The sequence below is a fragment of the Podarcis muralis genome, chromosome 5 (genome assembly GCF_964188315.1).
Source record: "Podarcis muralis chromosome 5, rPodMur119.hap1.1, whole genome shotgun sequence".
NCBI lineage: Eukaryota > Metazoa > Chordata > Lepidosauria > Squamata > Lacertidae > Podarcis > Podarcis muralis.
In genome coordinates, this window is record NC_135659.1 from 92,793,217 (window position 1) to 92,814,970 (window position 21,754).

The window sequence follows — 21,754 nt, forward strand, 5'->3', positions numbered from 1 at the left end:
CCGGGCAGGAGTTGATCACGGTGAGGGTTTGCCAAGCGTGCCTTACTGCTAGCATGTTTCTCCCTTGCGTCCTGAGTTCGAGTGTCTTCAAAACCCATGACGCCTTTGGTAAAGGCTGTTCTCCAATTGGAGCGCTCAGAGGCCAGTGTTTCCCAATTGTCGGTGTTTATGCAAGATTTTTTAAGATTTGCCTTGAGAGAGTCTTTGAACCTCTTTTTTTAAAAAAAAATAATAATAACAGCAAAAACAGAACACCAACAGAAAAGGAAAAATGAAATTGGGGGGAAAAACACAGTTCACAATCATTGAAAACAAACATACTGATTGTATAGTACTCCCCCTCAGCTTCCCTCCTCCACAATTTGACTTCTTTAGATCTCTATCTCCACATTTATCCTTGCATTCTCCAAATTTATCGTTATTTGGATTCTTTTATCTCTTTTCTTTTCCAATTCACACATATACTTTACATTTTTATTCTAGGCATATTAGCATCTCTTTCTTAGAACAATACCTTAACATATAATCTCCGAAACATTTCCATTCCTTTTAAAATTTTTGATTTTGAACCTCTTTTGCTTTCCATTTTTAAGTTTGGAATAGAGTAGTTGCTTTGAAAGACGATAATCAGGCATCCGTACAACATGACCAGTCCAATGACGTTAATGCTGAAGAATCATTTCTTAAACACTGGGGATCTTTGCTTTTTCCTGGCATTGGTCATTCTCTGTATAGCTGCTAGGCTTTCTCTCATACCTGGGCAACTGGCGCCACCTTTTGCTTGAACAGAGTACAGGCACATTCAAGATCCCCAGAATGGTGTGTTTGCATAATATCACGCAAGACCCAGGAGTCAGCAACCTTTTTCAGCCATGGGCCAGTCCACCGGCCCTCAGACCTTGTGGGGGGCCAGACTATATTTTTTTTTAATATATGAACGAATTCCTATGCCCCACAAATAACCAAGAGATGCATTTTAAATAAAAGCACACATTCTACTCATGTAAAAACACCAGGCAGGCCCCACAAATAACCCAGAGATGTGTTTTAAGTAAAAGGACACATTCTACTCATGTAAAAACATGCTGATTGCCAGACCGTCCACAGGCTGGATTGAGAAGGCGATTGGGCCGCATCCGGCCCACGGGCCTTAGGTTGCCTACCCCTGCGCAAGACCAGCTGCCCTGAAGAAAGAGGTCCCTTCATGCAAGGCTTAAGGGCTTGTTCACACATCTGCTTGCGCCATGCATACAAAGCATGGGTCTGAGAGGTTTCCGTCTTGCCCTGCTCCTTTCCTAAGGAAAACCTGCTCTTTAGCAATAGATAGGAACAAACAGCAATCTGGAAAAACTCTGAATTTTGACTTGCTAAAGAGCGATCCCCCCCCCCCAGGGGGGAAAACAGCGGGGCAGGAGGAAGCTGTCAGTAAGCCCTAACTTTGATGCAAAATTGCATCTTAGTTCATCAACTGCAGAGTGCCCTCAGAGAACTATTAGCAACACCCAGGTTCACTTTCTGGCTAGTTTCTCTGATAACAGGAATGTATTCATAATAATAAATTTCCCCATTCAGCTGGTAAGAGCCAGAGTGAATCCGAATGTCTGCCAATCCAGCTCTCCCTGGTACTGATGCAAGGACCTCCATACAGATTTTTGGTAGTTTTGAACAGTTTTCATGTTGTGTGTTTTATCAGTTTTGCACCCCACTTTCAAGTTCAGTAAATAGTCCAGCGATCTATAAAGGTGTAAAGGCAAAGGGACCCCTGACCATTAGGTCCAGTCGTGGCCGACTCTGGGATTGCGGCGCTCATCTCGCTTTATTGGCCCAGGGAGCCGGCATACAGCTTCCGGGTCATGTGGCCAGCATGACTAAGCCGCTTCTGGCGAACCAGAGCAGCGCACGGAAACACCGTTTACCTTCCTGCCAGAGCTGTACCTATTTATCTACTTGCACTTTGACGTGCTTTCGAACTGCTAAGTTGGCAGGAGCAGGGACCGAGCAACAGGAGCTCACCCCATCGCGGGGATTTTAACCACCGACCTTCTGATCAGGAAGTCCTAGGCTCTGTAGTTTAACCCACAGTGCCACTCGCATCCCCTATAAAGGTGTACAAATAAATAATAAAGCTCCTAATAAGGGAGCCTGGGAGCACAGAATCATAGAGTTGGAAGGGACCCAAGGGTCATCTAGTCCAGCCCCATGCAATGCAGGAATCTTAGTTAAAGCATCCATGGCAAACGGCCGCCCAGGTAAAGTAAAGGTAACCGCCCAACCTCTGCTTAAAAACCTCCAAGGAAGGAGAGTCCATCACCTCCCGAGGGAGACTGTTCCACTGTTGAACAGCTCTTACTGTCAGAAAGCTTTCCCAAATGTTTAGATGGAATCTCCTTTTTTACGGGAGAAGAAAGCAGCACAGTTTGAGATTTTTTAAAAATAAGTAATGGCAGTACCTATTGCTGTTCTTGTTTTTTCTTCAAGGGCATCGCTGGAGCAGATGGGCTTCCGGGAGACAAAGGAGAGTTGGTAGGTGGTGTTAATTTGCAGAACCTCCTAATGCATGAAAAGGATGAGTCTAGCGGTTCTAGAAAATGGATAATAGCATCTCAAGTCGGGATTACCCTCAAAAATAAATCCCACACACATCTTAAGCATTGTAGCCTACCATGAACTATCCCACGACAAAGGGGAAAGAACTCTCCTCCAGTGGTCAACTGGTGCAGAGAAGATACAGGAGAGGACAAAAGTGTGGCTTTTCTGCCTAGTAACTGGAAACGGAAGGATGCAACAGTATAGCACTAATATTGGGATTTATATCATCAGGACTGTATACTCATAGCCAATGCTTTTTTTCTTTAAAAAGCGTTTAGGGGTACTTTCATTTTGACTCAGGAAAATCACCATTTTGTGGTTCAAATTGGGAAAAATAAATAGGGTAAATGGACAAAAGTACAAAGAACATGCATTACCTCATATTACACAGCTGACAACTCACGTTGGCATGAGGTTGTGTGCACTAACATATTCCCGATTCCTCTGCTTGCTGTTGGTGTCTGTCACCAAATGTCGTCCTTTCAGCAACCACGAAACTGACCGATCACTGTGCTAGATTCCAACGCCTACTTCACACATTAAACGCTCGCTTCTGTCTGAGACTCAGGAAACACCGTGACAGGAAGTGAGACTGCCATTGGGGGTGAGAACTGACGATTCACCGTGCTAAAGAAGAAACTAAATTTTTTAGTTTCCTCTCCTGTTTGATTCACAAAATGTTTAGGGTACATGTCTCCCTGCGTCCCCCCAGAAAAAAGCACTGCTAATAGCAAATCCATTCTTTGAATATAGCCAAAACTGCACTTTAAGTGGACTTGAGGAAGCCCAAAGGTTTGCAGAAGAAGAACAAACAAGACTCACACAAAAACCCAACCCAGTAAGGACCTAAGATCACAGGGCATGCAATGTTGACTGACTGTTATAGGTAGATGAGGAACTAGGGAACCAAAATGGGGATCAGGATGCAGGAATCTGGAAAAGGGGTTGGCTGGCTGGCTGTAACACCATGTTACAGATCCCACTTGTTCAGAATATTCATTGTCTGCTTCTCCTGGCTCTTTCTTTAGGGTCCTTTCGGCCCTCCTGGGCAAAAGGGGGAGGTAAGTTTCATATATTGTTTCGTTGTAAAATTATTCTGTATGTTTCTATTTGCTGCTTGGTAGACCCCTCTGGACAAGAACACCGGATAGAAAGAAAAAAGATTTGCCCAGGGAGTGAAGCTGCTATTGGACCCATTTGCACCGCATCTTCCTTCCTTTCAAATCAAAATGGGATGGGTAGTCTTTTGACCTTCCCTGAGACCAGCCCCAGTTGCAGCATCATGTGCCTTCAGAGCCTGGGACCAACATATTAGGACTGATGGTTGTCTTTCTGTTTTCTTCCTTCGGAAGGCAGGAAGCAGGGGCGAGCTGGGCCCCAAAGGAGTTCAAGGTCCCAATGGAACAGTGGGAGTTCCAGGAATTCCAGGACACCCAGGCAAGCTGGGTTTGCAAGGCGAACAAGGGATCCCAGGGATCACCGGCAAGCCAGGTCCTCCAGTAAGTAGCCTGTCCAACTCTTTGCCGTCTCACCCTTCCCTTCATTAGCCTTCTCCAGTTTTCCCCACTCTGCTTTTTCTACTCACCATTCTTCATAGCAATGATTGTCAGCTGATTGAAAGACCATCTTGGGGCACTTGCAGATGACCTGATTACTGAGGATTCACCCTGATTTGCTTGCAAAGTGGAGGAGATTGAAAAATGACGGCTATTTGTTGAGCATTCTTTCCAATTTGTTCGTGGGGAGGTTAGATGTTGCATGGAAGCAAGCGCCATCCCACACTTTCAGTGCCATTTCCATTCTTGCAAATATTCTGATCTTTTGGAGCAGTGGGTTTGTTGCAAAAGAGTTCCCCATCATCTATAATGGCACCTCCTGAATGGCCAGGGTGTGATTGATTCCCATCTGAAAATGGCAGCAGTCTGGAAGCACCCGTGTCTGAGTCTGAATCAGTGAATGAAATTGATGTGCACATATGTAAAATAGTTCTTAATGGAAGAAAAAAACACACCCTCTAGCTTAGGAGATGCGTGTGTGTGTGTGTGTTGCAGTAGGCCATAGGTGTACCATTCCTATGTGTGAGAGAAGGAAGCGTAGTTGTTTTAAGAATTGTTGCTTTTAAAGTATGCTTCATAATATCTTTGTGTCATTCCAGGGCAAGGAAGCCAGTGAGCAACACATAAGAGAACTCTGTGGTGGAATGATCCGTGGTGAGTATGTAACTCGGGGTTTGGGCAACCACATAAAGTGATTTCTCTGAATGGAATTGCAGGTGGTGAGAAGATAAAAAATGAGTCCGTCTAACCCAGAGTTGTTGACTTCCGACTGTAGCTTTCCAGGATCCCAGCTGGGAGTTTTTCTCTGGTCCTGTCACCTAACACCCTTCAAGTCAAATATTTGGGATTGAATCTCAGATCTCCTCCTCCTTCTTTGTTGACCACTCATAGCCGAGTAAGATTGTCTTCCATAAACACCGTTTTAACAGTGAATCCGTAAGCGACTGTGGAGGCCAATTCTGGATCCACACGTCCTTCCACAGTGGGGACAGAGGTTTCTGGGCGTGGGTTGATCATGGTGAGGGTTTGCCAAGCATGTCTTCCTCTTAGCACGTTTCTCCCTTTCAATCCTGAGTTTGTGACACCTTTGGAAAATGCTGTTCTCCAGTTGGACTACTCACAGGCCAGTGTTTTCCAGTTGTCAGTGCTTATGCTACATTTTTTTAGATTTGCCTTGAGAGAGTCTTTAAACCTCTTTTGTTGACCACCAGCATTACGCTTTCCATTTTTAAGTTCAGAATAGAGTAGATGCTTTGGAAGACGATAATCAGGCATCCGCACAACATGACCAGTCCAATGAAGTTGATGCTGAAGAATCATTGCTTCGACACTGATGATCTTTGCTTCTTCCAGGACACTGGTATCAATTTGCCCGTCTTCCCAAGGGATGTGTCACATTCACACCATACATTAAAAACTATTTGAAACCACTTTAAGCAGCAATGTCTCCCCACCTCAAGACTTCTGGGAATAGTATTGTGTTACGGGTGCTGGGAGTTGTTAGGCAACCCCTATTTGCCTCACAGAGCTGCCATTCCCTGAGTGGTTTAACAATCAATCCCTTTTCCCAGGGAACAGTGAAAAATGCATGGAGTTGTCCTAAAAGTGTACATAGATTCATACGGGCAGGTCCCCCACAAACTGCTTCCTCCACTTCTCATCAGCCCCAGGCAGCATACAGTTTATGTTTTTTTGTTTTGTTTTTTGAAAGATATTTTTTAAAATATTTTTTCCAATTTGGAATGGAAAATATCCTCCCAGAACACTTTGATTTTTTTACATTGCCACCACATGTGATATAGATTACCTGGTTTTTCTTTACACCTCCAACAATTTTTTGGTACACTTTTATACATTTTGGAGAGCTTCCAAGGGGTTATATACCACTGATCTTGCATTTTAAGGAAGTTCTCTCTTAAAGAGTGAGTAACAAGCTGTAAATTTCCAATCTGCTTTCCACAGATGTTCCCACTGTCTCGTGGTTATTGTGTACCCAATGTCTTGCGCCCATTTAATCATGGATGCAGTGACCTCCTCCTCCTTGACTTCCCAGTCAAGGAGGAGTTGGTAAGCTTTGGAGAGTGTTTTAGATTTAGAATTTACTATATCAGCTTTCAATCAGGAAGTCTCTGTGGCGAAACCTTTTTGTTTGTCTATTTTGAATGTCTCGTATAATTGATGATATTGAAACCAGTCCGTTACTGTTTTCAATTCCAGAGCAAATCGCACAGTTAGCTGCTAACTTGAGGAAGCCCCTCGCTCCTGGAATGACGGGGCGGCCCGGGCCTGCCGGTCCCCCAGGCCCTCCTGGGGCAACGGGAATTATTGGGCACCCTGGAGCTCGTGGCCCACCCGGATACCGAGGACCACCAGGAGACCTAGGAGATCCAGGTCCTAGAGGTGAGTCAGATTGACACCAGAAGCAGACCAGTGAGTCCCAGTGAAAGACCAGAAACTCGGTCCTGTGCCTGTTTGGAAATAAGCACCGCTGAGTTCAGTGGGGCTTGCTTCCCAGTAAATTAGGTTTGCAGCTTGTATCAAGTTGGGTGCTTCCCAAATGATGGTTGGAATCCACCAATTTATGAAGGCAACCATATGTGCTCCCAGTGGATAAACTGAAGGACATTCACGGGTGGAAATGCAATGTTCAGGCTTGCATATGTTTGCAAGAGTAGAGCTCTGGGAGTAAGGCAATACTAGGTAAAGGTAAAGGGACCCCTGACCATTAGGTCCAGTCGTGACCGACTCTGGGGTTGCGGCGCTCATCTCGCTTTATTGGCCAGTATGTGGCCAGCATGACTAAGCCGCTTCTGGAGAACCAGAGCAGCGCACGGAAACGCCATTTACCTTCCCAACGGAGTGGTACCTATTTATCTAATTGCACTTTAATGTGCTTTCGAACTGCTAGGTTGGCAGGAGCAGGGACCGAGCAATAGGAGCTCACCCCGTCGTGGGGATTCGAACCGCTGACCTTTTGATTGGCAAGTCCTAGACTCTGTGGTTTAACCCACAGCACCACCCACGTCCCTACTACAAATGCCTTATTTCTTGTTTATAGACTGCTTTTCTGCCCAGTGCCTCCAATGCAGCATTCAATATAGCTTATCATAATAAAAGCGCTTAAAGATTTTTGCCGATTAAGCAGTGTATAAAACTTGCCCGATAAATAAAATAGCAGACAAGTGCATCAGTAGTGAGAAACTTCTAGCTCAGTGTTTCCCAAAGTTTGGTCTCCAGCTGTTGTTGGAGCACAACTCCCATCATGCCTCACTTGCGGGATCGGTGGTCAGGGATGATGGGAATTGTAGTCCAAAAATAGCTGGAGACCAAAGTTTGGGAAACCCTTTTCTATCTAGCCCATGGGGCCATTTGGCCAAACGAGGTCCTTAAGTTGGCCCATAAAGCTCTTTTCCCCAAGCTACACACACTCACCGGACAGCTGACACCATATACGATGTCAGTTGTGGCACAGGTGAAGGCGCAACTTCCTGCCAAAACTTGGGAAGCCCTGTGTCGTTCATGTGGTTTGATTTCATGACAACGTCAGGAGATTGACTGGTGGGGTGGCCTTGCCTAGCTGTCAAAATGGCCCGCAGGCTTCAACGATCGAAGGATCTGGCCTGCCAGCTGGAAAATGTCCCCACCCGCTCTAAATTATGTATTAAATTGGATGTTAATTTGTTTTAAAATTTTGAAATTCAACATAGATTGACAACATTAAAAAGAAAGAAAATGTTCCCCACCCCTACAGTACGTATCAATCAAAACACACATTAAAATAAGAAAACATAGACACACATGAAACATCGGAAAAACAAAATCAGCAGTAATTTAATTTCAAAGTCAAAGAGAAGAGGATTTTTTATTTAAAAAAATGTTCCAACCCAAAATTCTGGCAAAACATTTTAAGCAAGCGTTGGATTACCTGGGTAGGCAGGTGTCCCGCAGGGAAAGGGTCCGAAGCAGGGGTCCCCAAACTAAGGCCTGTGAGCTGGATAAGGCCTGAGGGACTCATTTATCCGGCCCGTGGCGCCCCCCGCTGCCTGCTGCCACCGCCCGCTCTTACTGGCACTGCGCTGCGCGGCTGCCCACTTCTGGGTTGGAGGAGCACTGGAAATAGCTTGTGTGCATGTGCGTTATTTCTGGTGCACATCCAGGGTGGAGGAGGCCCATGCACATGCGCACAAGCTATTTCCGGTGCTCCTCTGACCCGGAAGTGCACCGGAAATAGCGTGTGCGCATGCGTATGGGCACGCATTCCCCCGCCCTCCGCGCAATCAGCGCTGGAGACACCAGTCCGAGGCGTGGTAAGTTTGCTGACCTCTGGTCCAAAGTCTACTTGCCACTGCCAAAATTGCCCTTGGCACATGTCCTTTCCTGCTGTTTCTCTGACTGGTGGGGGACAACAGCGCCTCCACTTACAATCTCAATAGGCAATTGGGTGCCTCTAAGACTTGTGCTACTTGTGTGTGAAGTTAATAAGGCACAAGGGGGAAGGAAGCAGGCCTGTTTCCTGCGCATTAACTGCCTCTACCGATGTGGCCACACTACTCAACTGAAGTCGTTTATACTTTTGTTACGGCACTGTAGGTGACCATGGCGAGAGGGGAGACAAAGGTGCCATGGGGAAAGGTGTTGACGGACCAGATGGGGATCAAGGACCTCAAGGTAAGTTGACCGGGTGCTGATATAACTGTGTGCTCCCCACTTCCCTGAGCTGTGAGAAGTTAGCAAGGGAAGCACATCTTAGGTTTGATTTCCCTTGGAGGAGAGAATACTGATTTGCCTCTGAATGTATCTTTTTAAAACACTAAAAACAGCTGCCAGGGGCCGAGGACTTTGCTCAACATTGTTGGATATAGGGAAGGTTCTTTTTAAAAACTGTTTCCCACCTTCTGCTGCTATTTGCAGTGGGAGACAGGGACTTGCGCATTGGTACCAGTGAGAGCTTCCTTCCTGATGCAAACAGCAGCTTGGGGGGGGGGGGGTTCACATGGACTGTAATGTAGGAAGGTTTCTCTTTATTTTATAATAAATCTATCTTCTGTCATGGAACTCAGGGTGGCGTACATGTGGTTTTCGGGAAGTTACCCACCTAAGCAAGGACTGTTTTTTGCAACCAATAATTTTATCCAGGAGAAAGTGCAGAATATCATGCCGAACCTTTATCTCTTCCCCTCTGAAAAGGTCCGCCGGGTGTGCCAGGGACTAGTAAAGATGGCCGGGATGGCTCTCCTGGTGAACCTGGGTTGCCAGGGGATCCTGGAAGACCAGGTGCAATTGGAGTCCAAGGAACTCCAGGAGTCTGTGATACATCTGCCTGCATGGGAGCTGTCGCTGGAGGAAAATCCAAAAAGTCATAAAACTGCATTTAATGGAAGTCAGAAAAAGGGTACGGAGTATTTAAGCAAATTGTTCATACGTGAAGAGGAAACCACCCTTTGAAAAATTTGGAGGGGCAGTTCTCCTGTAAGAATGAATGAAATGGAGACTTAGTTCAATGAAGCAGGAAATCATCAGATGGAAATTTGTACTATATCCCCTACAATTGTTCCCCAATTTTCACTACATTGTTGTTTGCTCCTTGCCCCACTGAAGAGAGACATCCCCGCTTATTCTGATGTAAGAGGCGTTTTCCCCAGCACCACCACAAATCAACTGAACTATGATTTATGCAAATTTTAGGATGGCTCAAACCTGCACCTGTTTATGTTAATGGTAAACTCTGTTCCAACCTTATTATGTGTGAGCGCTGAGGCCAGGGCTGCAGAGGGATAACCCTGGTCAGAAAAACGAGAGCCACAATTATCTAGCCAGGGCTATACACACACAGCCTCATCACTTGACCAGGAACAACTCCATCCAGCTAAGTAGGCATGCTTCGTTGGACTGTGTCAAGTAAATGTAGAAGTAGTGGGCTAAATAAACATTATTCATATAGAACTATTGACAACCCTGATTGTTCATACGACGGACACAATCCAAAGAGCCCCTCTATATGCGCACACCAGAGTTTTCCTAAGGCAGATCTCTATACTGTGTCAGAAGTCTCTTCTGAAGATCCTCCCAGTTTTCAAGGGTGGTTTGTCCCAGAAGCACAGAGAACAGTCTCTGCAAAAGGGGAACCACAAATGCGTTGCAGTACACAGAGCTTGCCAAATGGCCTTATCTCTTAGATATGTACCACAAGTAAATTTTTTTCAATAAATTCACTATGAGGTAGAATGTATATCTCTCTTACATTGGGTTAATTTCAAACATTTCCATATTATATTTAGTAATGACATTTTACATTACAGATGAACACTGCCCAAAATTAGTATATGCATTATTGTAAAATTTTTTTAAGAAAAAAAAATCACTTTTTTTGTAACATTGTGTTTGCCTGTTTTATAATAGGCTTGTTTTGTTAATACTTTTATTTTCCCCATTGCTGATTGGAAATAAAGGTGCTACACAAATGTGAATATCCGTGATTTAAACAGTATTTATTTTGGGATGAGTTCTGTATAAGAAATACTTACTGGCATCATCTGTTTGATAGATAAATGAAGCCACTTTCAATTCAATAAATATACTATTTCTCAAATGCTTCAGCTTTCCTAACACATACTGCTAATACTAGTCTTTTTTAAAAAAGAAAATATTATGTGCACTTAAAAATCATGTACTGTTTACAAAATACCACTTTTGCACTGAAATCATGCAATTATCTGGATTTTTTTCCCGTATGGAAGCCCAATTGAAATAAATCAGATTTGCACCAGAGCACACAGCTGTATTTCTCCTGTTCATTTCAGTGGGTATTTGTGCAGCAGATAATTCCTTGACTGTATCCTGCACTAAAAATTGTTGGAGAATGCAAAACATATTTTAAATAGTAGTGTATTTATAACACACTGTCAAAAAGCTTTTTCTATATATTTTAGTTTCACAGGTATGAACATTTTGAAATGGAAGGCAAATCTCAGTTACTATATACAAGTTACTATATTTTATATCATTTATAAACTATTTACATTTCTTCTTCTTCCAAACTGGTTGTTATGACATTCTAATAATTATCTATATCAGTACAAGTGTGTACAAGGTTGAAAAGAACAAGCTGCTGTTTGACACATCTGAATTATATTCTACTTGGCAAACAAACAAACAAAAATATAGAAAATGGGTTACTAGCTTGTTTTCTACTTCTCTCTGGTGCAACACTTTTCTTAGGGCAGCACTAATAAATAAATGTTGGTGTCTTGCTTTTCTTCTTTGTTTGGAATAAAGTGTGTCATTTCTTTAACGCTTATGTATTTTTCAAAGGACATTAAGTCACAAGAGAAGTCCAGCAGGTGAATTTGAATTAGAAGTTCATACAAATCCTTGCATGTTCACCCTTTACACCAGTTTTTGACTATAGAGAGCCAACTATTTTATCTCCATAGGTGTGCCATTCTGAGTAATCTCCTGTGTCGAGCACGTTGCTAGTGAATCGGATCTTGTTAACTTTAGTCGTCTGCCTGTTTTACCACAGAACACGGTCTCAAATTCCTAAAAAGCAGACACAGAGAATAATTACGATATGGACTTGTGAAAGAGCAAACCTTGGGGAAAGTGTGGGCACATAGCTATCCCTAAAGGAGAGAAGTTACTAAGCAACTTTTAGCTTATCCTAGCAAACTTTTGAAGGTATTTAAAAAACAAAACACACATTTATTTCAGAGTGGAGCAGCTACAGAAATAAAGAGCTGCCCTTCCATTATTGTCAGCACAATAGCTGGTGTCAAGATGGAGTATTTAACCTGGGGGGAGCCAACTGAAGTGAAAATACTAGGTGGGTATTGCTTGCAATATAGTACTTCCAAAATGTTGAGAGCATGTCCAAATAATATTTAATAATAGATATATAAGGTTTAGATTTCCATACAACAATCTTGTGATGCATGACAGGATTATTTTCATCATTTTTCAAATGAATGGGGTAGTTAAAGGCTGAGATTGTAGCCTGCTTACGATCTTAGGCCACTGAAGATGTGTGTTCCTGTATCCACTGAAGTAAATGGTCAAGCTACCTATCACAATTCCACGAGGCATTTGGTTATTGCTTTAATGCATTTTGTTCTGCGCATTTATGTGAAACTTACTGACCTTTTTCAGAGAATCCCCATGTCGTTCCTGAATATATTTTAGAAATGCTGTTGTCCATTGTAAAGTTGTTGCCTTGTCAGTATCCGAAGTGCAAAATGGAACCAGAAGATTAAGTTCATCGCAACAAATCCTGATTCTGCGCCTAGAATTGCATACAACATGGAGAGTTCTAGTAGTGCTTGAAACGGTAACATAAAACATTTATTAATTAGGTGCAGCAACTTAGAAGCCAATTATTTGATGAAGATAGTGGCAAAGCATCAGTCGCACATGTTATAATAAGTTTCCCGGGCTTACAAAATGCTCATTATTCCTCCCTGTAATGCTGAATCAAAGACCACAAGTGTACTGACATGAGGATCCTTAATATCAATCCTAAGTTTTCTGGTTATAGGACGCGAGCCTGTAAGGTTTGTATTAAAATTTTGCAAATATTTATACAGTTGACTGTGATTGAATCCACATAAGAACATAAATAACATAAAGCCTCCTAGATCAGGCCCATCTAGTCCAGCACCTGTTCTCTCTGTGGCCAACCAGATGCCTGAGAGAAACCCGTGAGCAGGAACTGAGTGCAACAGCAACACCTTTCCTGCATTTTCCAGCAACTGATATTCAGAGGCATACTGTTGTTGGCTGCCCACTCTCCACCTTAGAGCAGATTTATGCCACAAGGTGCCATAGGAAGGCACTGGACATAGTAAAAGATCCATCGCATCCTGGTCACTGTCTCTTCGAGCTCCTGCCATCGGGACGGAGATACAGGACGATGAAGACAAGAACGAGCCGTCTTAAGAACAGCTTCTTCTCCAGAGCGATCTCGGCCCTGAATGGGAAGCCTGGACTTTGAAAGTCATCTAATCTTCCTTGCTGTACTATACTGTATTGTTTTAATGGAGCAGTCAAGTAATTTCGTTGTCCCCGAGAGGGGGCAATGACAATAAAGATATTATTATTATTATTATTATTATTATTATTATTATTATTATTATTATTATTATTATACTGCCTTGGACAGTGGAAATAACAGCTAATATCTTAATTTGTAGCCTTATTGGAGTTCACCGATTGGGTCTGCGTTGCTCCGGGACAGGAGGAAGGAAGTCAAATGACACCGAGGTTGGTTCAAGGAAAGAGTTTATTCTGCTCTCCGGATAGCAGAAGGCACTTGCGTGATCAAGTTTCATGCAGTATATATTTCCTCCAGACACCCTCTCCCCCTTCCCCAGCCATGTCAGCTTGTACACGCAGGCTGACATCACAGATGTTCCTGCTCTGGCAATCTTAACCATAAAAGGGATTTCCTTCCTGCACTCCTGACCATAAAAGGATCTTCGTCTTCCTACTCTTATCTTGGAGGGAGAGGTCATCATCTCCGAGAACATGCTTCTGGCATTGTTCCCAGACTTTGGTTCTGCGCGTCTTTGTGGTCAGCACATAAGATAAGGTGCTGTGTGTCTTCTCTGTTCTACTGTGCAGTCAGGGTCATCCCTGCCGTCACAAACTGATAAAGGAGAGGGCTCTGAGCACGGCCGGGTTTTTGTTTATACATTGACTCAGAGCTCAAGTTAATGGATTTTAGCTAAGGGAAAATAGGGATTTTGGTGCAGTTTTCAAACTGCCTTCACAGTCGGTATTGGGTTTGGGAAACCCATTCCTTCAAATTTAGTTACTTTCCTCCTCCCTTTCCATACTCCACCCACTCCTTTTGTACAGTATCTGGGGTATGAGCCACTATTTGATATATGTTCTATTGTACATTGGCAGAAAGGCAGTATATCAATGTCATAAATATCCAGATATATGACATTGTGGCATGTAAATCAACACCAAATTAACGTTGAAACAAATTCATTCGTATAGACCTGATAACTTAAGAACCAAACACAAAAGGTGTTCTTTTCAGAGGCCACCACTAGCAATTACCTTCTGTCTCTTTCCATCCGGTTATGTCTCTCCCGACGCTGAGAGACACCACCTTGAGTTCCACTTTGTGTGCTCTGGGTTGGTTGTGTTGCTTGCCAAGTGCTATGAGCCGGGCCAGCGTTTTGAGTATCACACACATTCTGAATATCACCAAGAGGTTTGCGCTGCACACTGGTGTCCATGGGATGTATTCGACTACGACTTCTTTTGTTTATTGTTTGCTTACATATAGCATCTCCTTTGCAAAACAAGAGGAAAAAGAAATGTGTTGCCATTTTTCTTTTCTTTTTTTTGCCATAATTAAATTGTACGGTTGAACTGAAATTTCACCATGTATCAAGCTCAGCTTTGGTTTACTGATTCTAAGCCTGTCCGCCACTAAAATAATTGTTGTGGATCAATAATTAGTTGCTTTTTACATGTAAATAACCCTTAAATAATATTGCAGCTTAGCAAAGACATCAGTACAGCTATTGAAGGAAATATGAGAGACCTTGCAATTAAATAAACAAACACTGCCAGTCGTTGTTGTTCCCCATTTTACTACCACACCAGAACCAAAGTAACCTTAAAGATAAACAAGTGGGCATTTTATCTCTTAGCACTCCTGCTAATTAAAATTTACCCCACTGTTTAAATTAATCCCTATGATTAGTAAACTAAGACCTTAGTTAATGGCTATACTTGCTTAACATGGCAGTGGAAACGTTTCTATATAATGCAGCACAGCAAGTGCCATGAGAAGGTACATACATAGGTTGGCCCCAGGCTCTCTGCTTCAGAGCCTCAAAGGTCTAGAACCTGGAGCAGCCATCACAGCTGGATCTCAGAAAAGGCAGCAAAAGGCCAAGGATTTGTTTGCTAGTTTCTCTCTCTGGAGCTCCAATTGCTTCCTCCAATTCTGTTATTTCCTCCAAGGGTATGCATAGTACTAAAAAATCCAACCCCAAAACCACCCCATGCAAAAGATAATTGTCACTGCTGTTTACAGAGATCAGAAACTGACAGGTAATAAACTGTCAGGGTCACACACGGGCTTCCTCCTAGCTTCCAAGACTGCCTTAAATGGTTGGGGAATGTATTTTTATTAAGCATTTTGTCAAACAGAATCATGATCTTTTGATTAGCCTTCTCTGGAAAAAAAAAAGCTAACTTAAGAAATCAGAATGAATTACAGTACTTGAAAGTTATAACCACTGACAACAAACTTAGTCAAAATTCAGCCGTTTACCTCCTAATTTAATCCAAACATGTTCAGGCAGTGCCTTATTTCTAGGACCAACAGTCTGTTTTGTAGCCTCAATTTCCTGCTGGTAACAAATAGAAAAAGCTCGAGGTAACCCAAGATCTTGATGTTTGGCTGTTTCCAGAACAGAGGCTCCAGAGCTCTAAAAGAAAATGTATGTATCAGTATTAAATGAAGCCAACTGTAAATCATGTTGGCCATCCTCCCCTTTGAACAATACAGGTGTTGTAGTCCTAAAGCTGCATTGGTGCTGCTCCTGCTATGCCTCTCCTTCCACCATCCAATGACTCCACATACTCAGAAAAGTCTCATCTAGGACAGCCCAAGAACTGCCTATTCCAATCTTGAGTTTGGAGTTAGTCATGGAATGGTTAATTGTAATGAAAGGGTTAATTTTCATGAAATTCTAACCCACTTACCTGGGAGTAAGCACCACTGAATTAAATAGATCCTACTTCTGAGTAGGCATGGTTAGGCTTGCCCTTTTAGTCATGAAGTCGTTAATTTTAACTACAATTGGCCCTTTCATTTACTGGGGGCAGAATTCTACTACTTTGTCTTCTCTGTGCAAGGTGACAGTCTTCCCTCTCCTCTCCCAAGCACACCCCATGCCTTCTCTAAAACTGCTCTGGAAGGTTGGGGGAACCCCTAAAACAGATTTAGGGGTTCATAGGGTGAGGGGGGAAATTCCATTGCACTAGAAGTAAACCTTGTGCTGATCAGACCCTGGATCACATTCCTTATAGTTATAATGTAGCTCTAGATATTGGATGATGCTCATATTTTTGTTATATTAGCTCTAGGCTAGGCATTGCAATAATTTTTGAAATTTATAAAGCCCTGTTCAATGAATAAAGTGCTTTACAATTTGTATCTCATTGCTAATACAACCTGGCATGTAGACTTTAGCTCTGTCTCTCATCCTAATATAAATACCATTTATGATTCTTAGGCTATTACCACTGCCAACTTCACAAAGTATTATAGTAAGGTATGGGTTTTTAAAAACCGGCAAAGAAATAGTTCATCTGAATAGCTTTCAGTCTAGAAAGGTTTATGTAAGATGCAAATTTCCAATTTTGGGAAGAGAGGGTTGTTCCAAATTCTGACAAATCAAAGTGAAAAAGAGCAATGGGAGTTTTAAAAAAATAAGATTACAACTCAAGATAAGTGTCACGATTATAAGAAGGAATTGAAAGAACTTTACAGTAGAAGCTAAAGAATGAAGACAGAAAAGTTGAAATGAATTCAAGAACAAATAAGAAGCCATTTTTTTCTGCTCAAGTAAAACAAGTCTAAAGTCTACTTGGACTAATGGTTCTTCATATCCTGGCCAATGCTAATTAATTTATTTCACCAAATAACATGAAACAAGTGTCAGATAACTTTACAGTTCAAAACTCAGATTGACAATTCTCTTGTTTACTGCATTCTCTTCAGAAGTTTTACTATGACTAATAAAAAGCTTTGAAACCAAACGGCTGCAATTTAAATAATAATAATAATAATTCAAAAATACCAACCTGTGTTTGTGAAGGGTTTGCATTTCCAGTTACAGGAGAAGCAACATTCGGATTAAACAGTGGGCATGTAAACTGCAATGCAGTAGTCGTAGTAGCAGCAGTCTTATTTTTCACTAATGTGGTACATTTATTCTGTTGCTGGTGGAGAGGAACACCCATCACTTCTGAAGGATGGCGAATTAGAGTTACTAAACTATAAAAGGAGCGAATAAACAAAGGCACTTATTTGAAATGACTGGATTAGAATAGCCATTTTGCTGAATAATCTTCCACATCAGTAGACAACCCAGTATAGGCTCAGAATTCTAATATAACCCATCTCAAACATATATTTTAATATATAAACTAACAATTCAGGCATGGGGAACCTACAGCCTTTCTGATGTACATGGACTACAGCTTCCATCATCCCTGACCATGCTCTGGTCATGCTGGCTGGGGCTAATGAGAGTTGGAGCTGAGCAAAGACAGAAAGTAGCTTGTATTCTAAACAGCAGGATTCTCTCTTGCTTTTTACAGCAGCAGCGGCAGCATTCTACATTCTCTGCATTCCTCCTTTCAAGCTGCAACCTTGGAGGATGAAAAGGGGAGGATGGGAAAAGACTTTATGAGCCACCCACACACTTCTTTGCACCTCTGATGTGCAAAGCCCTTTGTAATCCTCTCCCCTTCTCCTCTGCACCCATGATGTTAGAGGTGCAACAGGGAAAGGGGGGTAGGATTGCAAAGGGCTTTCATAGCCTTCCATCTCCTATGTCAAAGGTAGAAAGCAGCTGTGTGGGGCTGCTTCCAGGAGCAACGCTGGGAGAAGCGGTTTCCACTGGATGGAAACCATGTGCCCGTCCTCGAGCAAAGAGCTCTCCTAAGATCTTCCCCTTTCCGCCTCATGCTGCTGGCACAGCCAGGTGGGATGATGAGTTGGCCTGGCAGGCAAAGGAAGGAGCCCAGAAGTAGCAGCAGGTCAGGCTGAAGATCTGCTGCTGCTTTATCCCGGCCAACTCTTCATTTTAATTGGTGGCAACAGCAGCAGACTAGCAGACCTTACCATGCTTCTAATCAGCCATGGAAGAAGCAGAAGATCCCGAAGTTGGAGCGGCACCAGCTAGCCTGGGGCTCTGGATCATGGGAGCAAGGACCCCACAGCTGGCAAGTGGAGGAGCCAGCAGAGCAGGGAAGCTCCTAGGGAACTGCTACAGCCTGTTCTGATTGTCCCTCTGAAGCTTGCCTGGGCCACCCATCCACCACCTTTTTCGCACTATAGTTCACAGCACCACCTGTCTGCGGCCAGATGAACTGCAGTGTGATGAAACGTTTGCATTTTTATTATATGTAAAGAAAGGACACATCACACACCTGGGCTGCCTGCAGCTCCCTGTTGTGTAACAAACCCAGCTTTGCTGGCACATGGTGTGGAGTGGCCTTTGGGTACATGGACAGGAAGTCTGGGTTGGTTGTTTGGTACTAACTTGCAATGCTGTGATATATGGTAGCAATCACTGGTGGGATTGCAACTATAAGCTCAGCATTATGGGCTTACTTCATGGGCACTCAGAATTTTAGGGTTATTGTAAAAAGAAAAGTGCAGTATATATCCACCAGCCAAGGCTTGGCTTTAACGATGTTCATCAAATGATGCCAGTCACAAATAATTAAAAAAAGCAAGTTGCTGGAAAAGTTGCACACTGGAGTTTTTAGAGTGCGAGTATGCTGATGAATCCATCCACAGGTAGATAATGTATTGACACTGAAATCTTAAAATCTACAGTTTGATATAGAATTGATATGGAATCAAAGAATTGGAGGGCGCCTTGTAGACCACCTGGTCTAGAGTAGCAACTTATGCATTGCCAAAAGGACAAAATACACCACCACAATAGAGGAGAACAGATTTGCCCATAAGCTGCATGTTTTAATTTATATGCAAAAATGCAAATTTAGAAATAATTACCAGAATTGCAATACAAATGCAATCTTTATATGAAAATCTCACAAAACTGACTAGGTGTCTTGTGTGCCTGCTTAGTCTGTTTCCAGCTGCTACTGATGCAGAACTTCAAGACCTCTGCTCTCCTTTCTAATGGTTATTTATAATTAAACACATTTGAACCAGAAGCTCTTCATACAGAAGACTGCCCTCGGTATACACTCTGGTATAATCCTCTACTTGATACAGGAGATCCAGAGCTAGAGCTTCCTCAAAAGTAAAAGTAATTGGCATTTTGCCACAGCTTGCACTCTAGTGGTCTTCATATAGCAGCAAAACTGAAAGTGCAGGAGACAAAAAAATCATGTAGATCCAAAGAACACGAGGAACACCCCAAAAGCTTACATATACGCTCAGTTTAAATGCTAGTTTTTCTAACATCAGGTTAGATCTAGGACGCACACATGATATAGTTAAGAAATATTGGAGACAGGTCTAAAATCACTTACTACCAATTAATTTACTCTTGCCTATCCACCCCTTTGTACATATGTATCAAATGGTGAATCCACACAATTTTAATTAATAGAAATCAGAACTTACAGATTTGAATTATTCCTTATTAATAAATGCAAAGCATCTTGGGTATGCACCCTAGTATTTCTAATGTTCAGTTGACAGAGGCCACAGTTAATATACATGATTAAGCTGTGATTAAAGGAAATAAAAATGCAACACACTTGTTAATGGCTACTCCAGTTTCCTGGGTTTCTTGACATCTGGGTAGTTCAGCCTGGATACTGTTGAATCTGTCTTCCAATCGAACACGGACTGCAGATTTGGCTCTGGATTCAAGAATTGGTGCTGAATTTTCCACGGGCAAATTTTCTTTATTTAGCCCGCCCACGTTTTCACTATGTTTGGCTTTAACTAAACTCTGCCCAGTCATCTCCACAGAGCTACTATTAGGGGTTTTCTCAGCTTGGTTTGGAGGAATGCTAGACTCACTGAGCAACATCATTCTTAGCTCCTGGAAGTCAATGTGCCCTAGACACTGATTAGGAGCCATGAAATTGCTGTCAGAGGCTAAACCAGACTGACAGATAATGGGATAAAGTGACTGGTTTCCAGAACTGTTTGATGAAAAGCCACTTAGACTGTTACTAGATGATGACAGGTATTGTGATTGATTTGCAGGATTGTTAGTGGAGAAGGAAGTTGAATTCAGCCTATTTTCTGCTTCATTTTCATTTGCTTGTGCCTCCATATGGGAATAGAGTATGTGCTGAAGTTGTGTGTATTCTATTTCTGTCATTTCCACCAGGCTGAGATCCGTGGTGGTGAAGCTCAGGTTTTGCTCACCGAAAGAGGAATCTGCTGGGCCTTCAGCAGCAGAAGCAGTAGAAGCTGGATCTGTAACCACAGCCCGAGGGTTGGAAGTTTCGGACACCTTGGAGGTTGAGTCTGACATGATACTGGCGAATACCAATGCCTCAAAGTTTTCGGAAAGCTGAATGAACAGGGAGTAAACACCACCAGCTTGGTGCAGCAAAACTTTGCAAATAATAGGTGCAATCAGGAGCTAGTGCTTTTAAAGATGCGCTGATTAGCCTGCACAAAACAGCTGTTGATTTGCCTTATGCTTCCATTACATCCTCTGGACATTAAGTTTCCCAATTCTTGACAGCGCTATCACCAGCTAAAAAACATCGATGGCATCCAAAGCATATGAGTGGCTCAATGTTTTTTAAAAAAATTGAAACGTTACGTTCTCCAAAACGTGCCTGAAGTTAAAAGCTGCCAAATAAAATATCCAAGCCTCCCTTGGGATGTGTGTGTGTGTGGATGGGTTTGGGGGATGGAAAGGGGGTCCTATCCTTTTTTTAAAAGGAGAAGCACAGGGTACTTCAAAACCCAGAGCCAAAAAGGGAAAGCACAAAATAATTGCACACCACCCTTTAAAAATGCATAATATAATATTTCTAAAAACAATTAGAGGGTGTCTTCAGCCCCACATTCTTGGGCATTCAAACTTTTCCAGGTGAAAGAGGGACTGAGCCCCTTCTGAATGAGACCCCCCCCCTTCTCCAGTGGCAGGTGAAGCATGCAATCGAAGCTCCTTTCTGGGGGGGGGGATGCGAATTGGGGAGGAAACCTGGCCAGCTCCAGGCAGGTAACCAATGGCGTCAGCCCCCCTACCTGCCCACCTCTGAGGGCAGGCCCAAACCAGGTAACCAAGCACCCCCTTAGCAACCGACGGGAGGGCGGCCCCGCCCACCACCCGCCTCCCAGCCCTCGCGCCGCCTCCAAACGGCCCCTGGGCTCCCCGAGGGGGGCCGAAGCCCCGCCTCCCCAAACTACCCCTCCAACGGCCAAAACCGCGGAGGGGCGGGGCGTTGGGAAGCCCCGCCCGCGCCCCGTTGGAGGCCGAGGGAGCAACGGCCGCGCCAGCTCCCTCAGCCAGTGCCTTTAGGGATGGGGAGCTCAACTGCCTATGCCATGTCTACCACCTCACGGTCTCTGCTCTCCACGCCTCCCCCCCCCCCAAACAAAAAAATCCCTCCACGCTATTCCTTGCCATTGGAAGCGAATTCCCCCGTCATAAACTTGCATGTAATGGACGGGTTTTTTTTGGGGGGGGAGCGTTAAACCCCTCAACAAAAGTTTCCCCCCGCCGCCGTCGTTATAAAGCTTCCACACAATATGGCGCCTCACGGGCCTCAGGTTCTTCGTCACCTGCGAAGAATGAATTGGGAGGCGGCATTCGCCTCATTCCCTCAGTGTTTCGTTTCCTTAAGCGGCTGCTCCCCACAGTGCGAGGTACTTACTCCCTACGTGTGGAGGCTGCCAGTCG

General features: G+C 43.4%; 2 protein-coding genes across 3 annotated transcripts in view; one reads left to right on the plus strand and one right to left on the minus strand.

Annotated features, from left to right (window-relative positions):
* The window catches only part of COL9A3 (collagen type IX alpha 3 chain), a 74,748-nt gene extending 64,136 nt beyond the window's left edge, over positions 1–10,612 (plus strand). The window contains exons 26-32 of the mRNA XM_028735408.2: positions 2,479–2,523; positions 3,618–3,650; positions 3,942–4,088; positions 4,745–4,799; positions 6,363–6,545; positions 8,736–8,813; positions 9,333–10,612. Of these exons, the coding sequence (XP_028591241.2) occupies positions 2,479–2,523; positions 3,618–3,650; positions 3,942–4,088; positions 4,745–4,799; positions 6,363–6,545; positions 8,736–8,813; positions 9,333–9,508 (717 nt within the window). The 3' untranslated portion in view covers positions 9,509–10,612. The remainder of the gene's footprint in view (positions 1–2,478; positions 2,524–3,617; positions 3,651–3,941; positions 4,089–4,744; positions 4,800–6,362; positions 6,546–8,735; positions 8,814–9,332) is intronic.
* TCFL5 (transcription factor like 5) lies at positions 9,638–21,754 on the minus strand. Of its 2 annotated transcripts, none has more exons than XM_028735413.2 (6): positions 21,729–21,754; positions 16,977–17,169; positions 15,439–15,595; positions 14,208–14,445; positions 12,282–12,423; positions 9,638–11,684 (listed from the first exon to the last, which is right to left on the minus strand). In XM_028735413.2, exons 2-6 carry the CDS (start codon positions 17,133–17,135, stop codon positions 11,562–11,564), a joined length of 819 nt encoding a protein of 272 aa, XP_028591246.2. In that variant the 5' UTR covers positions 17,136–17,169; positions 21,729–21,754; the 3' UTR covers positions 9,638–11,561. The 2 variants fall into 2 exon arrangements, with proteins under 2 accessions (XP_028591246.2, XP_028591245.2); XM_028735412.2 differs by lacking the exon at positions 21,729–21,754 and adding an exon at positions 19,641–20,907.

Coding starts and splice junctions, on each gene's coding strand:
- TCFL5 (XM_028735412.2), bottom strand. CDS start 20,371: ATGTCAGACTCAACCTCCAAGGTGTCCGAAACTTCCAACCCTCGGGCT. Junction 17,170..19,640: donor ACTGGAGTAGCCATTAACAA/GTGTGTTGCATT, acceptor CTCCTTTTATAG/TTTAGTAACTCTAATTCGCC. Junction 12,424..14,207: donor CGGATGGAAAGAGACAGAAG/GTAATTGCTAGT, acceptor ATGCAATTCTAG/GCGCAGAATCAGGATTTGTT.